This window comes from Nothobranchius furzeri, chromosome 16 (assembly GCF_043380555.1).
Source record: "Nothobranchius furzeri strain GRZ-AD chromosome 16, NfurGRZ-RIMD1, whole genome shotgun sequence".
Taxonomy (NCBI): domain Eukaryota; kingdom Metazoa; phylum Chordata; class Actinopteri; order Cyprinodontiformes; family Nothobranchiidae; genus Nothobranchius; species Nothobranchius furzeri.
In genome coordinates this window covers 28,103,551-28,120,304 of record NC_091756.1, presented here as the reverse complement: position 1 = coordinate 28,120,304, position 16,754 = coordinate 28,103,551, and the positions used below count along the sequence as shown (strand labels likewise).

The following is a 16,754-nucleotide window of genomic DNA, read 5'->3' as shown; positions in this document are numbered from 1 at the left end:
TTAATGAAGCTTTAAAAAAATCCCAATCTTTATTTTAAACATTTTGGGAACATTAATATTGTGGAGGAAAAAGTGGAGGATTTGAAGGAGAAGATGGATCTTGATTAATAAAGTTCAAATACTTTCTTGGAAGAGACACTACATCTGAATTCTTCTAAACACCGTTTGTTTTCTTAAAAGAATGGGAAATTTGCGCCCTCTGCTGGCAACAAACAGCAGTAAGGAACTATATGTCGATGATTATAACACAACCAGCCATTCAATCATTCACGCACTTGTGGTGATGAGCTACAATGTAGCCACAGCTGCACTGGGGCTCACTGACACCTCTGGTCCATCCAACCACCACCACCAGCAGGCAAGGAGGGTGAAGTGTCTTGCTCAAGGATGACTGCAACAGATGGGGCTCGAACCTGCAACCCTCCAGTTATGGGGTGGGCATTTCATTCGCCCTTTTTTATATCTACTTGTTTCACAGATGGATTCTCCACACACACACACACACACACACACACACACACACACACACACACACACACACACACACACACACACACGTATTAATAAATGAACCGCTGAAAGGACAAAACACGTTTCTTTAAGTTCTTAAATATGTCAGTTGGGTTTTAGGCCCTCTTAGCTGGATAATTCTCATTAAATGACATTCGATTTAATAAAGTGTCAGCATCACATAAAATAAAAACCTGCTCAATTTCTGTGGAAAATGGTCGCAAACGGACCTTTTATTAGTCACTAATGAAAGAAAAACCTTGTGCAGGATGAGCTGCTCTAGAATCTTGACTCACAACTTCATTTTACTTGTTTAATTTCTTCAGTATTTTGTTTCCTAGTTTGTGATGTCAACCCTCCCACTGTCCTAGCGGGTGACCACTCCAGGATGAGATGGTTGAGCAGGGTTGATGGTCTATCCCTTGGGGACAACGTAGCAGGGGTGAGGTAGTGCTCATTCCTCACTCGAAAACAGCACCTGGGGTCCATTGGACCAAGACACAGGATACTCTCACAGGACTCATCACATCTGGATTAGTGGAGAAACTGGACAAGTAATGAAAATTGAAAAGGAAAAACAAAAACTGTGGGGTCCATCTGACCCCATTAGGAATGCGGGAGGGTTTAGTGCTACACAGCAGAGACCTAACAAGTAAACACTCCTCTGACTTCATGTAGTTCTCGTCGTCTTGTACGGAAACCCAAAAGGGACCAGATCAAAGCTTTTTACAAAAGCGATAGTTCACACTTTTTATAGGAGGAGTTCTGTGGAAATGTGAACAATTCAAATCTCAGCAGCTGTGGGTGGTCTATGAACAGCCTCAGTTTAAAGAAACGAGATTAGTTCTAGACCAAAACAAAAATGTGTTTAGTCGTAATGTGCTTAATCAGTCTTTACACAAATGTCAATCTGGTTTTACTGACAGCTAAAACATTCCATTATTCCTGTGAGCAGTGCACAGCTAGCTGTTGCTAATACTAGCTTTGCTCACAATGGACCACAGAGCTACATAAATAGTGACCCAGGTAATGTGACTTATTCAGCTATATTAAAGTTATGTTCACGCCACCTTCAGTTTGAATGTAACAAACCAACTTTGTCATGCCCTTATTCACACTAACCATTAGCATATCAATCCAGTCAGACCTAGTATGTTACTCCAAACTGACAGGTCAAAATGTTCATGTTCTCAGATTTATTTTCCTTTATTTGAACCATCTCTTTATGCAAAACATTTAAACTTTAGGCTGCTTTTCTTTACATGTTTTCAATGAAACTTTAACGAATTAAAACATTTCATAACCATAAGTATTGTCCTGTTTCATATTTGGACATTCTTGGGTTTTGGCAAAGACTGAATAATTATTATTTTCAGATTGAGGTGGACAATAAATCAGCATTAATATCGGTATCGGCCAATGTTAGTCATTTTTTAACTCATTCACTGCCAGCCGTTTCCTGATCGGTAAAGCCCTTCGCTGCCAGCGGTTTTCACCTTTTTACTGTTTTGAGTCACAGAACGTTGCGCGCTAGGATGACGCCAAAACAACTAAAACAAAGCGGAGAATCACCTCTTACATCAGGAAGAATCCACGCGTTTCGAGCGTTATCCATTCTTTCATAATCCGGTGTTGAAATGTGATCGGCAGAAGCTTTTCCGGTTAGCGCCTCACTTTTACAGCAGCGGCCCAAAATGATCTCCTATCACATGGATGTTCTGCTTCCTGATCATGTGATGTGTGACGTACGCGGAAGAAGATCGGCTTTAGAGCTGAGATGTTTGTTCTCACGGTGCGGGGGCTCATTCCGACGCCCACACAGTAAAAACATGCAAATGACGACTTTGTCAATGGCAGTGAATGAGTTAACATATCGGTATCGGTCCGATAAATAAAACCGGGCTGACATTAACCAACATTTTTTCCAGCTCGTCTCCATTTGTTTATCCGTTTCAGAGGGTGAGGGGGGTGGTGTGTATTTGTTTAGTCATGTGACAGTGATTGTAATAATCCCAGAACCGTAAACTTGAGTGGTGTGTGTACATAATTTAAATTCAGATTTAATCATTTTCATTCTATACAAAATCTGTTCATTTTAGAAGCATTGTCAGTATATCGGTATCGGCCATAACAGTGGGATTAATATCTGTATCAGCCCAAAAACTTCATATCGATGCAGCACTACCTTCAGACAGGCGCAGACTAATGAAACTTGGACCGATTACGTGTCCCTTTAAAGACAAAAGATGAAGATCACAGCTCACAATCTAAGCCGTTTCCTACGAAACAGAAAACTTCATCTGCAGCTTTTTCAGAGCCGATGGTTCTTCTTGTTTGATCACAAATTAAAGTGAAAGATGATTTTTTTCTCAAATCCTCTTCAGACATACAGCAAGTTTAAGTCCAACAGGTGATTTTGACATCCTCCTTTGAGACTCCGATTCACACCGATAACGTTTGACGACAGCAGCTCAGCAGAAGCAGTGTACCACGTTAACATCTCAGTGACGCTGCTGTAAAGAAACATTAAACCATCTAATCCACATGAGTGTGATGTTTAATGTAAGTAGAGAGGAAACGCTGACACATGGCCTTGGTAAGGAGTATGTTTTAATTTACATCTGACAGAAGAGACAGAATGGAGTATGTTGAAGAATGCCATCAGGAGCTGTGCCGAGCTCTCAAAACAGACAAAACACTGTAAGAACTGTAGTGAGCAGACTAAACCCTTAGTGTCAACCAGGCTTGTCGAGCTTGTGGTAGTGCCGTTCTCTCAGACGCACTTGGGTTACTCCCGTCTCCTGTAGGCAGGTTTTCACACAGGAGACAGTTCATGTGCTGATCGTTCACTCCTAAACAGCAAGCAAAAGTCCCAAACTACCAAAACAAAAGTATAGTTAGAATAAAATAATCTTACAAGAGTTCAACAGGCGGAGGGTTTGGTGCTTCAGTCCAGGCAGAGCTGTGTTTTTGGTGGAATGACACTTGTTTTGGTTTGGAACTGAATAGTTGGGATGACTGGACTTGAATCAAACAGCACACCTCTGAAATCACAAGAGCAGCGCCTCGCTCTCACCCCCGTCTGTGGAGGTGAAGGAGGGGAGGTGGGGTGCTCTTCCTCTTTATTTTTTATTCTCCCCCTTGTGTTTGCTCTTCCCGTCGTGGTCGGCAGGCTCAGTCTAGCTCTATGGGGCTGCTGTCCTCATGGGCCTCTTCAGCACCGTCCTCCTCTTCACCAGAACCCATCAGGCTGTTCAGCAAATTTCCTGCCGAGATGTGGCGAACCCATCAGCATCGTTTCATTAATGCATTCACATCACCACAGTGACCTTGAGCTTTTTAGGAAGTGTTTTTAGTTCAGTATTACAGGAAGTGCTCTCATGGCATTTCCTCCAGCTGCATTTAGATCAGCGAGTCAAAATCTCTTCTCGCGCTTGCTTGGGTTTAGTAGTCTCTCTCTCTCTCTCTCTCTCTCTCTCCCTCTCTTCCTCCCCCCCTCTCTCTCTCTCCCTCCCTCCCTCCCGTTGCTAATTGAAACGCGCACCAGTGTTGTTGAAACGCGTTTCTCCACCGTTCTGCACCACCCAAGCTGCAGCAAAAACGCGTGCGCTCATTGCTCGCTTCCCCAAGCATGCTTACAACAACTGACTGTTGTTTAGTTAGGGTTAGCTCACTGAGAAACCATTTTACTTATTATCTTTGAAACATGATCGAAACTCAGTTTCACACGCAGGCTGAACGTGAAAAGTTCTTCGTGGAGATAAAATATCAACGCAAAGCGGAGTCCCGTTGCTGTTAGCCAATGAGAGGCGAGATGTTCAAATATCAGGGAATAAATTTGTATTTACAAAACAACGCTGTGGCGGCATAAGTCATTTATGAGTGGTCAGACCGTGGCGCAACTGTGTCCTTTTTTATAAAAGATTATGCAATGGCGGCATAAAGGGGGTATGGGGACGGCCCCTGCACCGCCGGGGACTTCCGTTTATCTTGGACATAATTTGCGTTTTATTGCGATCGAAGCTGTGCTCCTTAAGTTTTTTTAAACAAGCTCCTAATGGTGTCTGTCCTCCACAGTCTCTGATGATCTGAGCTCCAGCTCTAACGGAGACGCTCTTGCAGTGCCGGAGCGCTCCAGTTCGCCGTCTGGGCTGATTTGTTTAAAAAGCAAAACTTACGGTCCGTGTTTACTTTCATTTTCAATATTTTTGCCAGCCAGAGCTTGGCATTATCTCCCTACGTCATCATGACACCTCGCTCTGTTGCGCCAAGGCGCAATCACGGTTTATAAGAAAAACAATTACCGCAATATTACTACCAAGTGAGGCGGAACCAATGCCGCTAAATTATCGCAACACCGTGCCAGCATGGCGCGTTTATAAGACACACCGTTGTGCATGGTGTGTCTTAAAAAAAGGGCTTCCTGTAACAGGAGCGCTAGCGCTTTATTCCCCTCAGATCTTCTCACAAGGCATTTATTTATACTAGAGATCATTGCAAATGTATTGAAAAAACAAGTGAACTTGGTCTTTAAAATGGCATTTATCAAATAGACACAAAAGATGTTTTTTTTGTTGTTTTTTTACACAACTTCTGTGTAGATTAACTGTCTCCCTACACTGTGATCCTGGAGGCCATTGCACAAAATTGAGGCTGTAACATTATATCAGATTTGTATTTGAAGCTGTGAGTGACGGTCGCATCACAGGTCCTGCTGCAATGTGACTGTCACTGTTTAGACTACCTGATAAGTATTTATCATGCAGATGTTATTAGTGAACGTAAAAAATATATCAAATTAAATTCTGCAGCAGTGCTGAGCTGCCCAAGGATGTGCCTGACTTTAAATCAGCTTTACTAAGGACAAATATCAGCCAATGCAGATGTATAAAAACAGTTTTGACCCTAGTCTGGAGCAAGTAAACAGTTTACTCACCTAGCAGGCCTCCATACGATGGTGACTGTTTGGGTGGAACACCAAAGAAAAGCTGCCCTATTCTGTCCAGATACTGAGCAGCCACGGGCGTCGGAAGAGAAACAAGGAGAGACAACCGTGAAAACACAACCTTACTGAATGCAACTTTTATTTCAGCCAGCAGTAGGGCTGGGCGATGTGGATAAATACCCTATCACTATATTACTTTTCATCAGTCGATTTGAAGATGTAAAACAAATCACCATTTTTGTCTGTCTTTAATGTTCTCTGGTACTTTCAAGTGAGATTTAAAGATATGATGTTTTTTTAGACTTGTTTTCAAAAGCAGAACATGGCATGAAACATTGTTGTTAAAAAAGTGTAGAATAAACTACATTCTCCATCAGAACAGAAGGAAGATGAAAACATTCTTCTGACATCAAATTAATGAAGCTGGGATTGAAATATAAATGTTCAAAATCTGTGGAAATTTTAGCAGCTTTTAAAGAAGAAACAGTCAAATGATCTATTATTTAAGTTCAGAAAGAAGAGCCATTTTAATTCTTTAGGACACTGGAGAAAGCCACCTCTATGGTAGGAGTGTCTCTGGGATTATAAAGTCCTACGTCCTCCAGCTCCAGCTGGTGATTCAGGGGCTCGAACGGATCGGTGGGTTTTCCCCGACTTTGTCACAACCTGCATTTATCATCGGCGCCACAGCTCCTTCGTTTTTGTCCAACGTTAATTACGTGCACGACTGTTCAGTCGCCTAGCCGGCCGAGCCCTACCTGTGAGCTGCAATAAGTCTACAGCTGTGCTAACATTAGCAATTAGCGTATCCAATTGCTACTGCGCTGTGTAGCTCTACTCCAGCCAGCGCCGACTGGACTTATGAGTGGCTGCTCATCTCCTTTATATGGAAGGTTTCCGTCGACCTGTTCACCACTTGGGGTGACGGTGGCACAGGAGTTATGTGCTCGCTTCATAATCGGAAGACTTCATCGGTTCGAGCCCCGCTCAGTTTGTCGTCGTGTCCTTGGGCAAGACACTTAAACCACCTTGTCTGTTGGTGGTGGTCGGAGGGAGCGGTGGCGCCAGCGTTCGGCAGCCTAGCCTCTGTCAGCCCGCCCCAGGGCAGCTACATCGTAGCTCATCCCCACCAGCGTGTGAATGGGTGAATGACTAATTGTGTTGTAATGTGCCTTGGGGGGTTCCAGGACTCTAGACAGAGCTATATGGAATACATTTTCTCATATGTCTATTTGGGAGAAGTTATTATGGTTCCATCACCCAGCTCTACTTAGACATGGATAAACGATCTCACCTCATTATACATGGGATCCCTCTTCAGGGAAGGCTGATATTGTTCACATAACACTGTGAAAACTGTTAATTTACCTCTAAAGAGAAAAAAGGAACAATTTTAAACAACATTTCAAGTTACTTGTCTAATACAGTTAAGTATTAGTTATAATAGGCAGAAGTCAGGTCCTCACCCATCCACTGCCAGCAGCAGAAACCAGATAAAGTTTAGTAGAGGCTGGACGAAGGGAGGGCCCTTCTCTATGGACGGGTGTTTGTCTGTGTACGTGCTGAACACCACGGAAGCACTGCTTTTGTTCTTTAGGCAGAGGAACCTGCACGGGTAGAGAGGTGAGAAACAGAGGAGGAAAATGAAGACACGGGGATGAGATACAAAACCTCAACCTAAAACAGGACGGTTGCAATCAGGTGAACATTCGTGGCTCACATTTGTATCTCATAAAAACTAGACCCATGAACAGAATAAGAGTCAAAGGGGGCAAAAGCACCACCTAGTGGCCGGCTGCAGTACAAATTTCATGCCCTGCCCCCTTCCTGTACATGAATGAGAGGTTTCTGAAAACATTTAAATCGTGCATTTCTAATATATTTAACTGTAATTAGTTATTTGATACTTGGAAACAGAATCGTGTGCGGAGGGGTAGGTGGGATTTTCAGCCCCACAACCAGCTCAGACTACGGCTGTGTCCAAATTCAGAGGTTGCATTGCCTGGCAAGCCATCCCATATATGTAATTATACAGTCTGGCCATGCTAAATAGACATAACTCAGTCATGGGGTGGAATCTACGATTGTCTTTCAATTTGTCTGCACACATTTGGACAGCACTAGGACCAATCAGAACAACGCAACTCTGGTGCCAGGGCTGCCCAACGTCTCTCAACTAACATGAAAGCTGTGATTGGCACAGCCTAAAAAGATTTCAGGACAATAGTAGACATGCTGAGGCTACAATGGAACGTGGCCGGACCGGCCTGCAGAGCAAGATCTTTTGTCTACAGCTTGTCCAGATGTCTAGGCTGGAGGTTGCATCACAGCACAGAGATGAAGGTTTTCCTAATTTGTCATTTTCACCGGGTGTGAAGGATGGTTCTGTTTCATCCTTCAAGGCCTACACTATCCCCGGATTAACTCTGTGCCAAAGGGAAGACTTTAGGTCTTGTATTAGTGGTGCACAAAGCAGAAGAGGTTTAGATTTAAATGCAAGTATATCAAATCTGGTGGTACAGAAATTAAACGCATAAAGCATTTTTGTTGTCAGACTTTTAACATTTGCATATTTCTATTTGTATTTTTAAATAATTTGCCAAAAATCATTGTAAATAAGCTCTAGGCTGTTATTCACCCCTTCATCTCCTCACACTTAGACTACTGCCACTCCCTCCTCACGTGTCTGAGCAAAACCTCCCTGAACCGTCTGCAGGTGGTTCAGAATGCCTGTGCTCGACTTCTGACCAAATCGCACCAGGCTAACGACCAAAGGTGACAGATCATTTGCTGCTGTGGCCCCCAGACTCTGGAGCTCTCTCCCCCTGAGCCTGAGATCAGTGGACTCAGTGGTCTCCTTCCAAAAGCAGCTGAAAACCCACCTGTTCCAGCTTTGGTGCAAGCTTAATCACCACCCTCTCCTTATTTTGCTCTTTCTACCTGTTCCCACTTTCATGGGATCCACTGATGTTCCCCTGATTTCCCTCAGCCCCTGAGTTTGGACACAGCCTCTGGATCCAAGAATACAAGATAGGATTGTCTGTAATAGGGTTGTCACGGTAACCGGTGTAGCGATAAACCCCGGTAAAAAAAAAAGTTGACAATAATAATAACAGTCTAGTTTTTTAATAACTATATTATCTCGGTGGATTACTGTGGCTGCGGTGTAGGTGCGGTGACCCTTACCAGCCACCGTATCATCTGCTGAAGTTGCCGGCGGCACATGCGCACTTTGATGTTTACAACCAAGACTTTCTTGAAGCTAAAGCTGAAATAATGGCCAAAGGAGGAGACGGCAGCGCTCAGGACATTTGTTATCCCTCAAAAAAGACAAAGTGGGAAGTACGGGCATCTTTTGGATATTTGAAGAATGCCGAGGGACAGTTGATAGAAGACGGCTATCCTGTTTGCAGCACGTTCAGGAAAAAGTGTCTGTGAAAGGCAGCAACGCTTCAAATCTCATGACACATCCGCATGACCATCACCCACAACTCTACAGTCAACGCAAGGCAAGCTAACGTTAGCGTTTTAGCTAAAATGTGTGATCCCAGGATTTGGGTTGAGGGAGAATGCAACGAGTCGCTATATAAAGCAGCCGCAGCGCCGCTACCTGCATATAAACTGTGTCACGGACACCGCCATGTTGAAATGACGCTATACGTTACGGGGCTCCCAGGGGCAGATAAGAGTTGGTCTCTCTCCGAGAATAATTATGAATTTAGCAATGATTACTGCCTGATGACATTTTCCCACATCTGCAAAGCTCACTGGAAGGACACAAACCGAGGACAATATTTTCCTGATATAGGGTTTATTACTCAAGTAAGGGTAAAAGTATCTGATTAGAAGGCTACTTGAGTACTGAGTATCATCTGATCTAATATTTTTAAAATGATGATATCAAACAGACAAAAAATAAGAAGTTATGGGCAAATATTGGTATTTTAAAGACTAAAGGGGAAATATGTAAACAAATAAACAACATAATTACAAAATAACACATTTTAGGCAGAAGTTAGACACAAACTGAGGACAATATTTTCCTTATATACAGGGTTTATTTAGTTACCTGAAAATCTAACACATTTTTAAAAAATACCGCGATAATACCGAAAACCGAGACAATTTTGGTCACAATAACCGTGAGGTTAAATTTCACACCGTGACAACCCTAGTCTGTAAACAGGATAACATGGTTTATTGGAGTCGATGGTTTACTCACTGCAGGACGGCCTGCGCCACAAACATGTCGACTTCTGTACGGTAGCCTCGTGACGACGAATACTCCACCAGCATCTGAGCACAGCCCTCCCCGTCAGACGAATGTAGGAAATGATAACGAGACTCGCTGTAGTTTTGTTCTGAAACAGAAAAACAGGACAACACTCCACGTCAACACAATTTGTTGACAATTGTAAAATATTTTGCTTCAGGACTCTTCTGAAGACGTTCCACAGATAACATTTAGTGATGTTTGGCAAGTAAAAAGAATGCCTTGCTCCTTATGGATCAGCCAACATTTTATTCAGTCATTTTCAAGGTGAGTTTAGGGGATTTTCTTGCTTTGTACGCTGGTGATGATTTCCACACATGAACAATGCACATCAAAAAGCCAAAGGAACCAATAAACATCTGAGGAAATGAGGGGTTTTCACAGGTGTTTATCCTCACATTCAGAGTACAAGAAATGTCTGTAAAATCAAATATAAAAAATTAATAAATAATAAAATAAATAAATAAAAGACCTTGGCAGGAAATTACCTGGGGCCTCATTTATAAAGCTTGCTTACACACACAAGGCCAGAAAAGTAAACAACTCATTTTCCATGTAAACTTTGTGATTAATAAAGAAAATACTTCACAGGAAAACGTGCGCATCTTTCAGCACAATCTGACCGTGGTGTAAGCATGTTCTGGAGATCTTGTTAAACACGGCAGGCTTCTGATGATACAGCAGCGATGAACTAGTAACGGAGACATCGATTATATCGTTATTTCTCTTTTTTTTTCTCCCGTGTCCTGTCTGGCTGTGAAGCAAGCAGAATTAATGTCTGAATGCTGGTGACAAGCCTTACAGATTTACTCTCAGGTGGAGCATCAAAGCGTCTGCTTTTAATGTCACGCCTGATACTTAAAACTTTATTGTTATTGTTTTTGGATGCTTTTTAATTCCGACCAGACACGGAGACAGAGGTGAAAGAGAAAGGGAGTGGTTTCCCTGCTTAGTATGCATTACTTAATATTGACATTAATATTATGCAGTTGTACTTATTAATAATAGCTACTTATATAATAGTTTATTAATCCCAATAATGTAACCAAGTAACGTTGATAAAGGGACCCTTATTGTTAAGTGTTACTGATTTTTTATGCTGTTCTACACGTTTTTGTTCTGTGCTACAAAACCTACAGTCTTGGTAGCACCAGTGCTACAAGCTAAAAATGTTATTGTACAGCCCTGAGTGGTGACTCTAGTATTCACTAGTCCTGGACTGTTGTTGTTGATCAGTTAGCTTAGCTAGGGTTGAAGATTTGACCGTTTTCTTTTCATCTGTCATAAAATACTCCAAGCCTCTCAGTCTCCACCATCGATCTAACCGCCCTGGAAGGATGATGCGTTTAGTTCAGGGGTCTGCTTTGTCAAGTTACGTTAGCGACTCTATACTAATTACCTTGGGAAGGAGAGGTTATGTAAATAAATGAAGTAAAAGATGAGCCAATTACCTTTCCACAGGATGACAGCCAGCAGCTGGTGGAACTTGGGGTGACCCAACTTGCTGGATCCTCCAGTGGACCATTTCAGAGCTCTGGATACAAAGGCTACTCTCTCTGGAGAGTTCGGATCCATCAGACTGAACAGCTTAGCCAGACATTCTGTTCCACAAACACAAACCAAAACCACATCAGAATGTGTACTGTGATCAGCAGAATTACACCGTAGCTGTGGATTAGGGTCTTTATGATCTATTTGCTTTACCAAAGTTTTTCCATTATTATGAAACTATATTTTGAAAGAAATATCTTCACAAATATTACTTCCATCACTGGACTATGCCTGGAAAGCACAGATTTTTTTAAGATGCGTAAATAAGAATGGCATCCTGTGGTCAAATGTGGGTACTGCAGTCCACGTATCAAAACAAACAAGCCTGATTCAGCAACAGTTGCCAGCTACGGATCAGCACCAGAAGATTCTAGATAACGAGTGAAGACAAGACATTTACAGTAAGTTGATAAGTAGATAAATACATTTTACTGTTTATATTGGCGTGTTTGAAAAAGTAGCTTAAGATATTGTTTGAGCTGTTTTTGTTTTTATTCGCCATTAGCATTAGCTCAGTGTTAGCCTCTGTCCATCTTTACCTGATATTTGAGTAAAAAAAATAATAAAGGAAGCCATGTCTTCTTAGGAGTGCAAGATATAAATTCTTGGTCGCTCCTTTTGCTGGTTAACATTTTCCCGGCCAGCATGCTGGTGTAGCAGCGTTTGCCGCCACAGACTTGGCAACCCTGCGGGCTCACAGATTGTAAACAAAACTTTTTTTAAAGGAGAAAAACTGACAACTGAGCCAACTGGGAAGGAATTCGGTTTCAACGTAACCTTCAACATTAATTAACTGATTAATGTAGCTACCGCCGCGATGTGCGTAACGATAAAAATATCAGCGCATCTGCAGCCTTGAGGTTTCTCCATCAAAATAAATGATCAAAATCGTGAAATGTCCCGTCATTGTGAACCCTGTTATTTAACTGTTTTGCCTTCTTGTGAAGATTGTTGCAAACAGGAACATTAAACTTGATTAACACCAGAGCCATGCGCACTACGCCATTATCTCCATCTCTGTAAATGACGCAAAAACAAATTGATCTGAGCCTTTTCTTACCCTTTCAACATTGTTTAATGTAAAGTTTAGTTCAGCACAACGTTTAATTACAACAATCCAACGAGACAGAGCCTGGATTTGTATTCTGAACACTTTAAACCTGTTTTAAAAGGAGACGTGTGTGACACGTCAAAAAGCGTCACCTGCTCGACATTAAAACCACTAACCGAGTGAAAAATATCTAAGTACTGTCGACACAGACGGGCTACAAGTTCTGGGTCAATTTTATACAAACTGTTTTATTTATTATCTTCTGTTGAAAGATAACTTTAAGGTACATGAGCGACTGGCATTGGTTGCTGTCACCTGTTGTGATTGGTTAAAGCAGCTCTCTGCTGTCTGAGGGCAGGCCACGCCCACAACGCCCCGGCTGCTGCGGCTCCCAGTGTTTTCTTTACTGTGGGAAATGAGTAATAATGGCTCTTTGATGGGAAAAGGTTGCCGACCCCTGAACTACAGCGTCATCAACAATGGTGGGAGGAGAGAGAGGTACGCTTTCTAGCTGGAAATATAGTCACTATTTTGAGTTTGTATCAGCTAAAGAAGAAAATATTAAGGTTCGTTGTACACTCTGTGCTGGCTCTGTGTGTTTTATTTTTTATGAATACTATTTATTTTAAGTGAGGTCAAGAAAAACTGTTTTTATTTTATTTTATACAAACAAGCATTACGTCAGGCAATAGGTTTTAAGTTCAACTTAAAATGTAAGAAGATACGTTGTTGACATTACTGTTAAAAAACATTTGCAATAAAGTGAGTGTTGGCAAAACCTGTTGTAGTTTTTATGTTGAGGCAGTGGAGAGTGTTTTTGATAGATGCTGAAAGTAACTAATAAAGTAACTCGTAATCTAACTTAAGGCGCTATTAAAAACCTTTGATCTTCCCCTGAACCGGCAGTGCGCCTTTTATACATGTATTAAGGTAACTCTGGCCCAGCACGGTACCCCCCAGCGCCGTCCTCATCACCCTCACCTAATAAAAGGTGTGGCACTGCTCCACACAGCTATACCGGTAACCAGCCATGGCACCAGCGAAGAGACACACTTACGAGGCAGAGTTCAAGCTCAAAGCCATCGCTCACGCCGTTGAGCATGGAAACAGAGCAGCAGCGAGAGAATACAAGATTAACGAGTCGATGGTCTGCAAGTGGAGAAAGTTGGAAGACCAGCTGCTGCAGGTCAGTCAGTCAGTCAGTCATGCCGTTACCAGAGTTTAAATCTTCATTCTTGCTGCTAAAAGCACCCGTGCATTAAACTGGGCCATTTATGTTACTTTAATAATGAGAAATTTATTTTTTAGTATAGATAATGAGTGGAGTAACGTTTGACTTTGATCTAATTGCCCAATTTGCCTTAATTGTGCCGACCGGGACGCTTGTTTGCTTTGCTGGGTGCGTGTTTTGATCCAGTGAGCCTAATGTGCGGACCAAACCTTTAACTAGGACGCTGATTGGCTGTGCGCCGTATAATCAGGTGAGCCTTATGGTGCGGAAAATACGGCAGTTACTTTTTAAATGAATGAATCAGTAAAGTAACTACGTTACTTTTGGAAGGAGTAATCAGTAGTCAGAAATCAGATTACTATTTCAAGGTAACTATGGAAACACTGCTGACAGAGGCGTCAGGCTGATGAGCACAGGTACCACCGGTCTCTCTGAATCCCACCAGCAGGCAAGGTGAGTTAAGTGTCTAGCCCAAGGACACAACAGCAGAATTCTCTGTCCAGAGCCAGGATCGAACCTGCAACTGTCTGATTACCAGACAAGTCGCTCTACCTCCTGAGCTGCTGCTGCCATATGAGGCTGTTCCTCTCCACTTGCAGGATTAAAGCCATAAAAAACACACTATTGCACTTCTGGAACAATGCAGGGAGTAAACAAACCATTAGGTAACTTCTTTTGATGTAATCTACATAGATATGAAATCGCATTGCTGCAGTAGTCTTATTTTGAGAATTACCAGGGGTTTTACATTGAAACCGTGTGCGACTTCCTGTCTAGCCCTATGCTAACTGTGTAAATTGTTGTGTCCCAGATGCGGCTTGCTGCAAAAATAGAACCCATCCTATCTTTAGTGGCATGGCCAGCTGCTTCTGGGACGCGCTTGAAAATTTCCGCATAGTGGCTGGTTTGAAACCCCCCCATAGATTTTAATGTCTTCTCATTTGAAGCAGCGACAGTCCGTGCCACTGATGCTTCCAGTGTGAAGTATGGGTGAGTTTTCAGAGGAGGCAGGTGTATGTTAATTGGATCACATAACGATACAAGACCAAGCTTGTCTTGGCAAAACAATTTAACCTTTTTGTTGTTGGTTTCATTATTTTAGTGATTTCTTAAATCGAAGTTCAAATAAAAATGTGATAAATTGTACAGCTCTATTGTCACATAATGAAAAGAAAGCAGATCAAAATCAACACAAAAGACTCAGTAAGAGTTATTTTTAGACACAATGAAAGCTCGAAACCCACCTAACATTTCATCCTCAACTTTAGTATCAGACTTCTCCAAAACCTCCAACACCAGCATGGAAAGATCTGCTGCGCTGTTTTGCTGTAAAGTAAACCACAATGAACTCATGTTTGGGGCAGCATTATTGTCACAGAACGTACTGTAATCGGTAAACTTAACCCAAGCCACAAGTCAGGCTGTACAGTTAAAGTTATGGTTAATTCAGCAGGCAAAGATCAAAACTGTAAACCTGACAGCTGTTGTGTACATGCTAATTTCTAATGAAATGCAATTTTAAACATGAAATCTGCGGATGTTCTAGTCAAAAACGTGGGTGTGGTCTGTACCTGGTTGTAGCTGAAGAACAGCAAAGCACCGTTGTACATCAGCTCCCTCGCCTCTGCATGTTTTCCTTGTGACATATACCTGATGGAAGGCAAAGGGGAACGGAGTCGTGCACTTAAAGACAATCTCCTAAATCTCCCTAAGGCCAAATGACCATATACATCTGATAAAGTAAACGATAGGATTGTGACAATCAAGAAACGGACGGAATTAACTGAAAGAACATACATTTGAGGGAAATTGGCTTTAAACTGGGAGCTTTCTCGACAGCTTAGTACGTTTTTCAAGAGGGAGTAAGCAGTTAAGTCAGACCACAAAACTAGTATTCTACCATAGTAGGGTGGGATATGACATAGTTTATGGAATATGATATAGAAGTGAAATGCATCAAATCAGTCTGGTATAGCTCAAAATAAAACAAACTGTTTAGAAACACGTCGTTATTTCGTATTTTACTGCGAGGAGATAGCAGAAGGCTGCTTCCCACCTAGCGAAATGCTAACGCAAATGAACATGAATGTACTCGTTCACATAACTGCATTGTAAACCAACGAAAACAGTTGGTCGCTATTTTCAGTTTGTTTTCAGTATACATTTCATGATTAATACAGCCAAAAATAAGTTATCGTTGTCACATTTTACTCACTCTGCTAACAAAAAATTTGCTATCATCAGCTCGGTACTAGCGGTATCATTACGGTAAGCCAATAGCAATTGTTCTTCTAAAGATAGAAAGGATCACTGTCCAATCAAACACAAGAACCATCAAGGGAAGGCGGGACACAGAGCGAATACAACCAATCACGTACAAGCACCAGTCAAAGGTTTGACAGCGGAATGATCTGGAACAGGCCGGCCTGACCGTAACTACAAAAGCACATTAGAACGAACATATTGTGAAGTCTCACCTGAAAAATAAAGTTCTATACATTTGGTGGGCTTCATAGTAATCTCCCTTTTCTACGCTTGCTCGAAGCTTCCCTTCGACCCTCTGAACGCCTCCTCGGTTTCTAGCACTGGAGCACCTCAGGGACTCGGGCTCCGCCATAGCGATGCCTTTAGCAGCAGCAGCGACTAGCGAGAAGGTCCTGGCTGCGGCTCGTAGCAAGGGGCGGGGACGGGGCATACGGAGCAACTATAACATCGATGACTCTGACGACTTAGCCTTGTTCTTGTAGAGAGGCACTAAACTGAGAGGCACTATATTAAAAAAAATGTTTGTTCTTCGTATTACTTTTTTTTTAAATTGGACTGACTCTTCACAAAACAGCACACCTGGATGAACTGGGTCAATCATCACTGCGCCGCCTACAGGTTGTGCAGAACAGCGCAGCCAGGTTACTGACTGGGACCAGGAAACGGGACCACATCAATCCGGTTTTGCCCTTCCTGCACTGGCTTCCGGTCTGTTATCGTTCACACTTTAAACTCCTCGTCTTTGTTTACAATTTCTTCCAGGGTAGTGCTCCCCCCTATCTGGCCACGCTCCTGAACAGACATTCCCCATCACGCACACTGCGCTCCTCTGACCAAGGCCTGCTCGCTGTCCCTCGTTCTAGGTGTCGTACTCGTGGGGACCGGGCTTTCTCAGTCATAGCCCCGTCACTCTGGAGCCAGTTGCCAC

The 16,754-nt window shown here is 42.5% G+C and overlaps 1 protein-coding gene across 2 annotated transcripts; it reads right to left on the bottom strand.

Annotated features, from left to right (window-relative positions):
• Nucleotides 1-3,102: 3,102 nt before the first annotated feature.
• Nucleotides 3,103-16,288, bottom strand: get4 (guided entry of tail-anchored proteins factor 4). 2 transcript variants are annotated; one of them, XM_015963638.3, is made up of 9 exons: nucleotides 16,039-16,288; nucleotides 15,133-15,211; nucleotides 14,806-14,887; nucleotides 11,180-11,329; nucleotides 9,678-9,816; nucleotides 6,922-7,062; nucleotides 6,750-6,825; nucleotides 5,447-5,519; nucleotides 3,103-3,776 (listed from the first exon to the last, which is right to left on the bottom strand). In XM_015963638.3, exons 1-9 carry the CDS (start codon nucleotides 16,254-16,256, stop codon nucleotides 3,685-3,687), a joined length of 1,050 nt encoding a protein of 349 aa, XP_015819124.2. In that variant the 5' UTR covers nucleotides 16,257-16,288; the 3' UTR covers nucleotides 3,103-3,684. The 2 variants fall into 2 exon arrangements, with proteins under 2 accessions (XP_015819124.2, XP_015819125.1); XM_015963639.3 differs by lacking the exon at nucleotides 16,039-16,288 and adding an exon at nucleotides 15,777-16,026.
• Nucleotides 16,289-16,754: the final 466 nt, after the last annotated feature.

What these genes read in the sequence shown, in the direction of transcription:
- get4 (XM_015963638.3), bottom strand. Translation starts at nt 16,256, where the DNA reads ATGCCCCGTCCCCGCCCCTTGCTACGAGCCGCAGCCAGGACCTTCTCG. An exon ending in TATAGAACTTTATTTTTCAG is followed by an intron (nt 15,212 to 16,038) that starts GTGAGACTTCAC and finishes GCCTTCCATCAG; the next exon opens with GTATATGTCACAAGGAAAAC. An exon ending in GGCTGTCATCCTGTGGAAAG is followed by an intron (nt 9,817 to 11,179) that starts GTAATTGGCTCA and finishes TTTCTGTTTCAG; the next exon opens with AACAAAACTACAGCGAGTCT.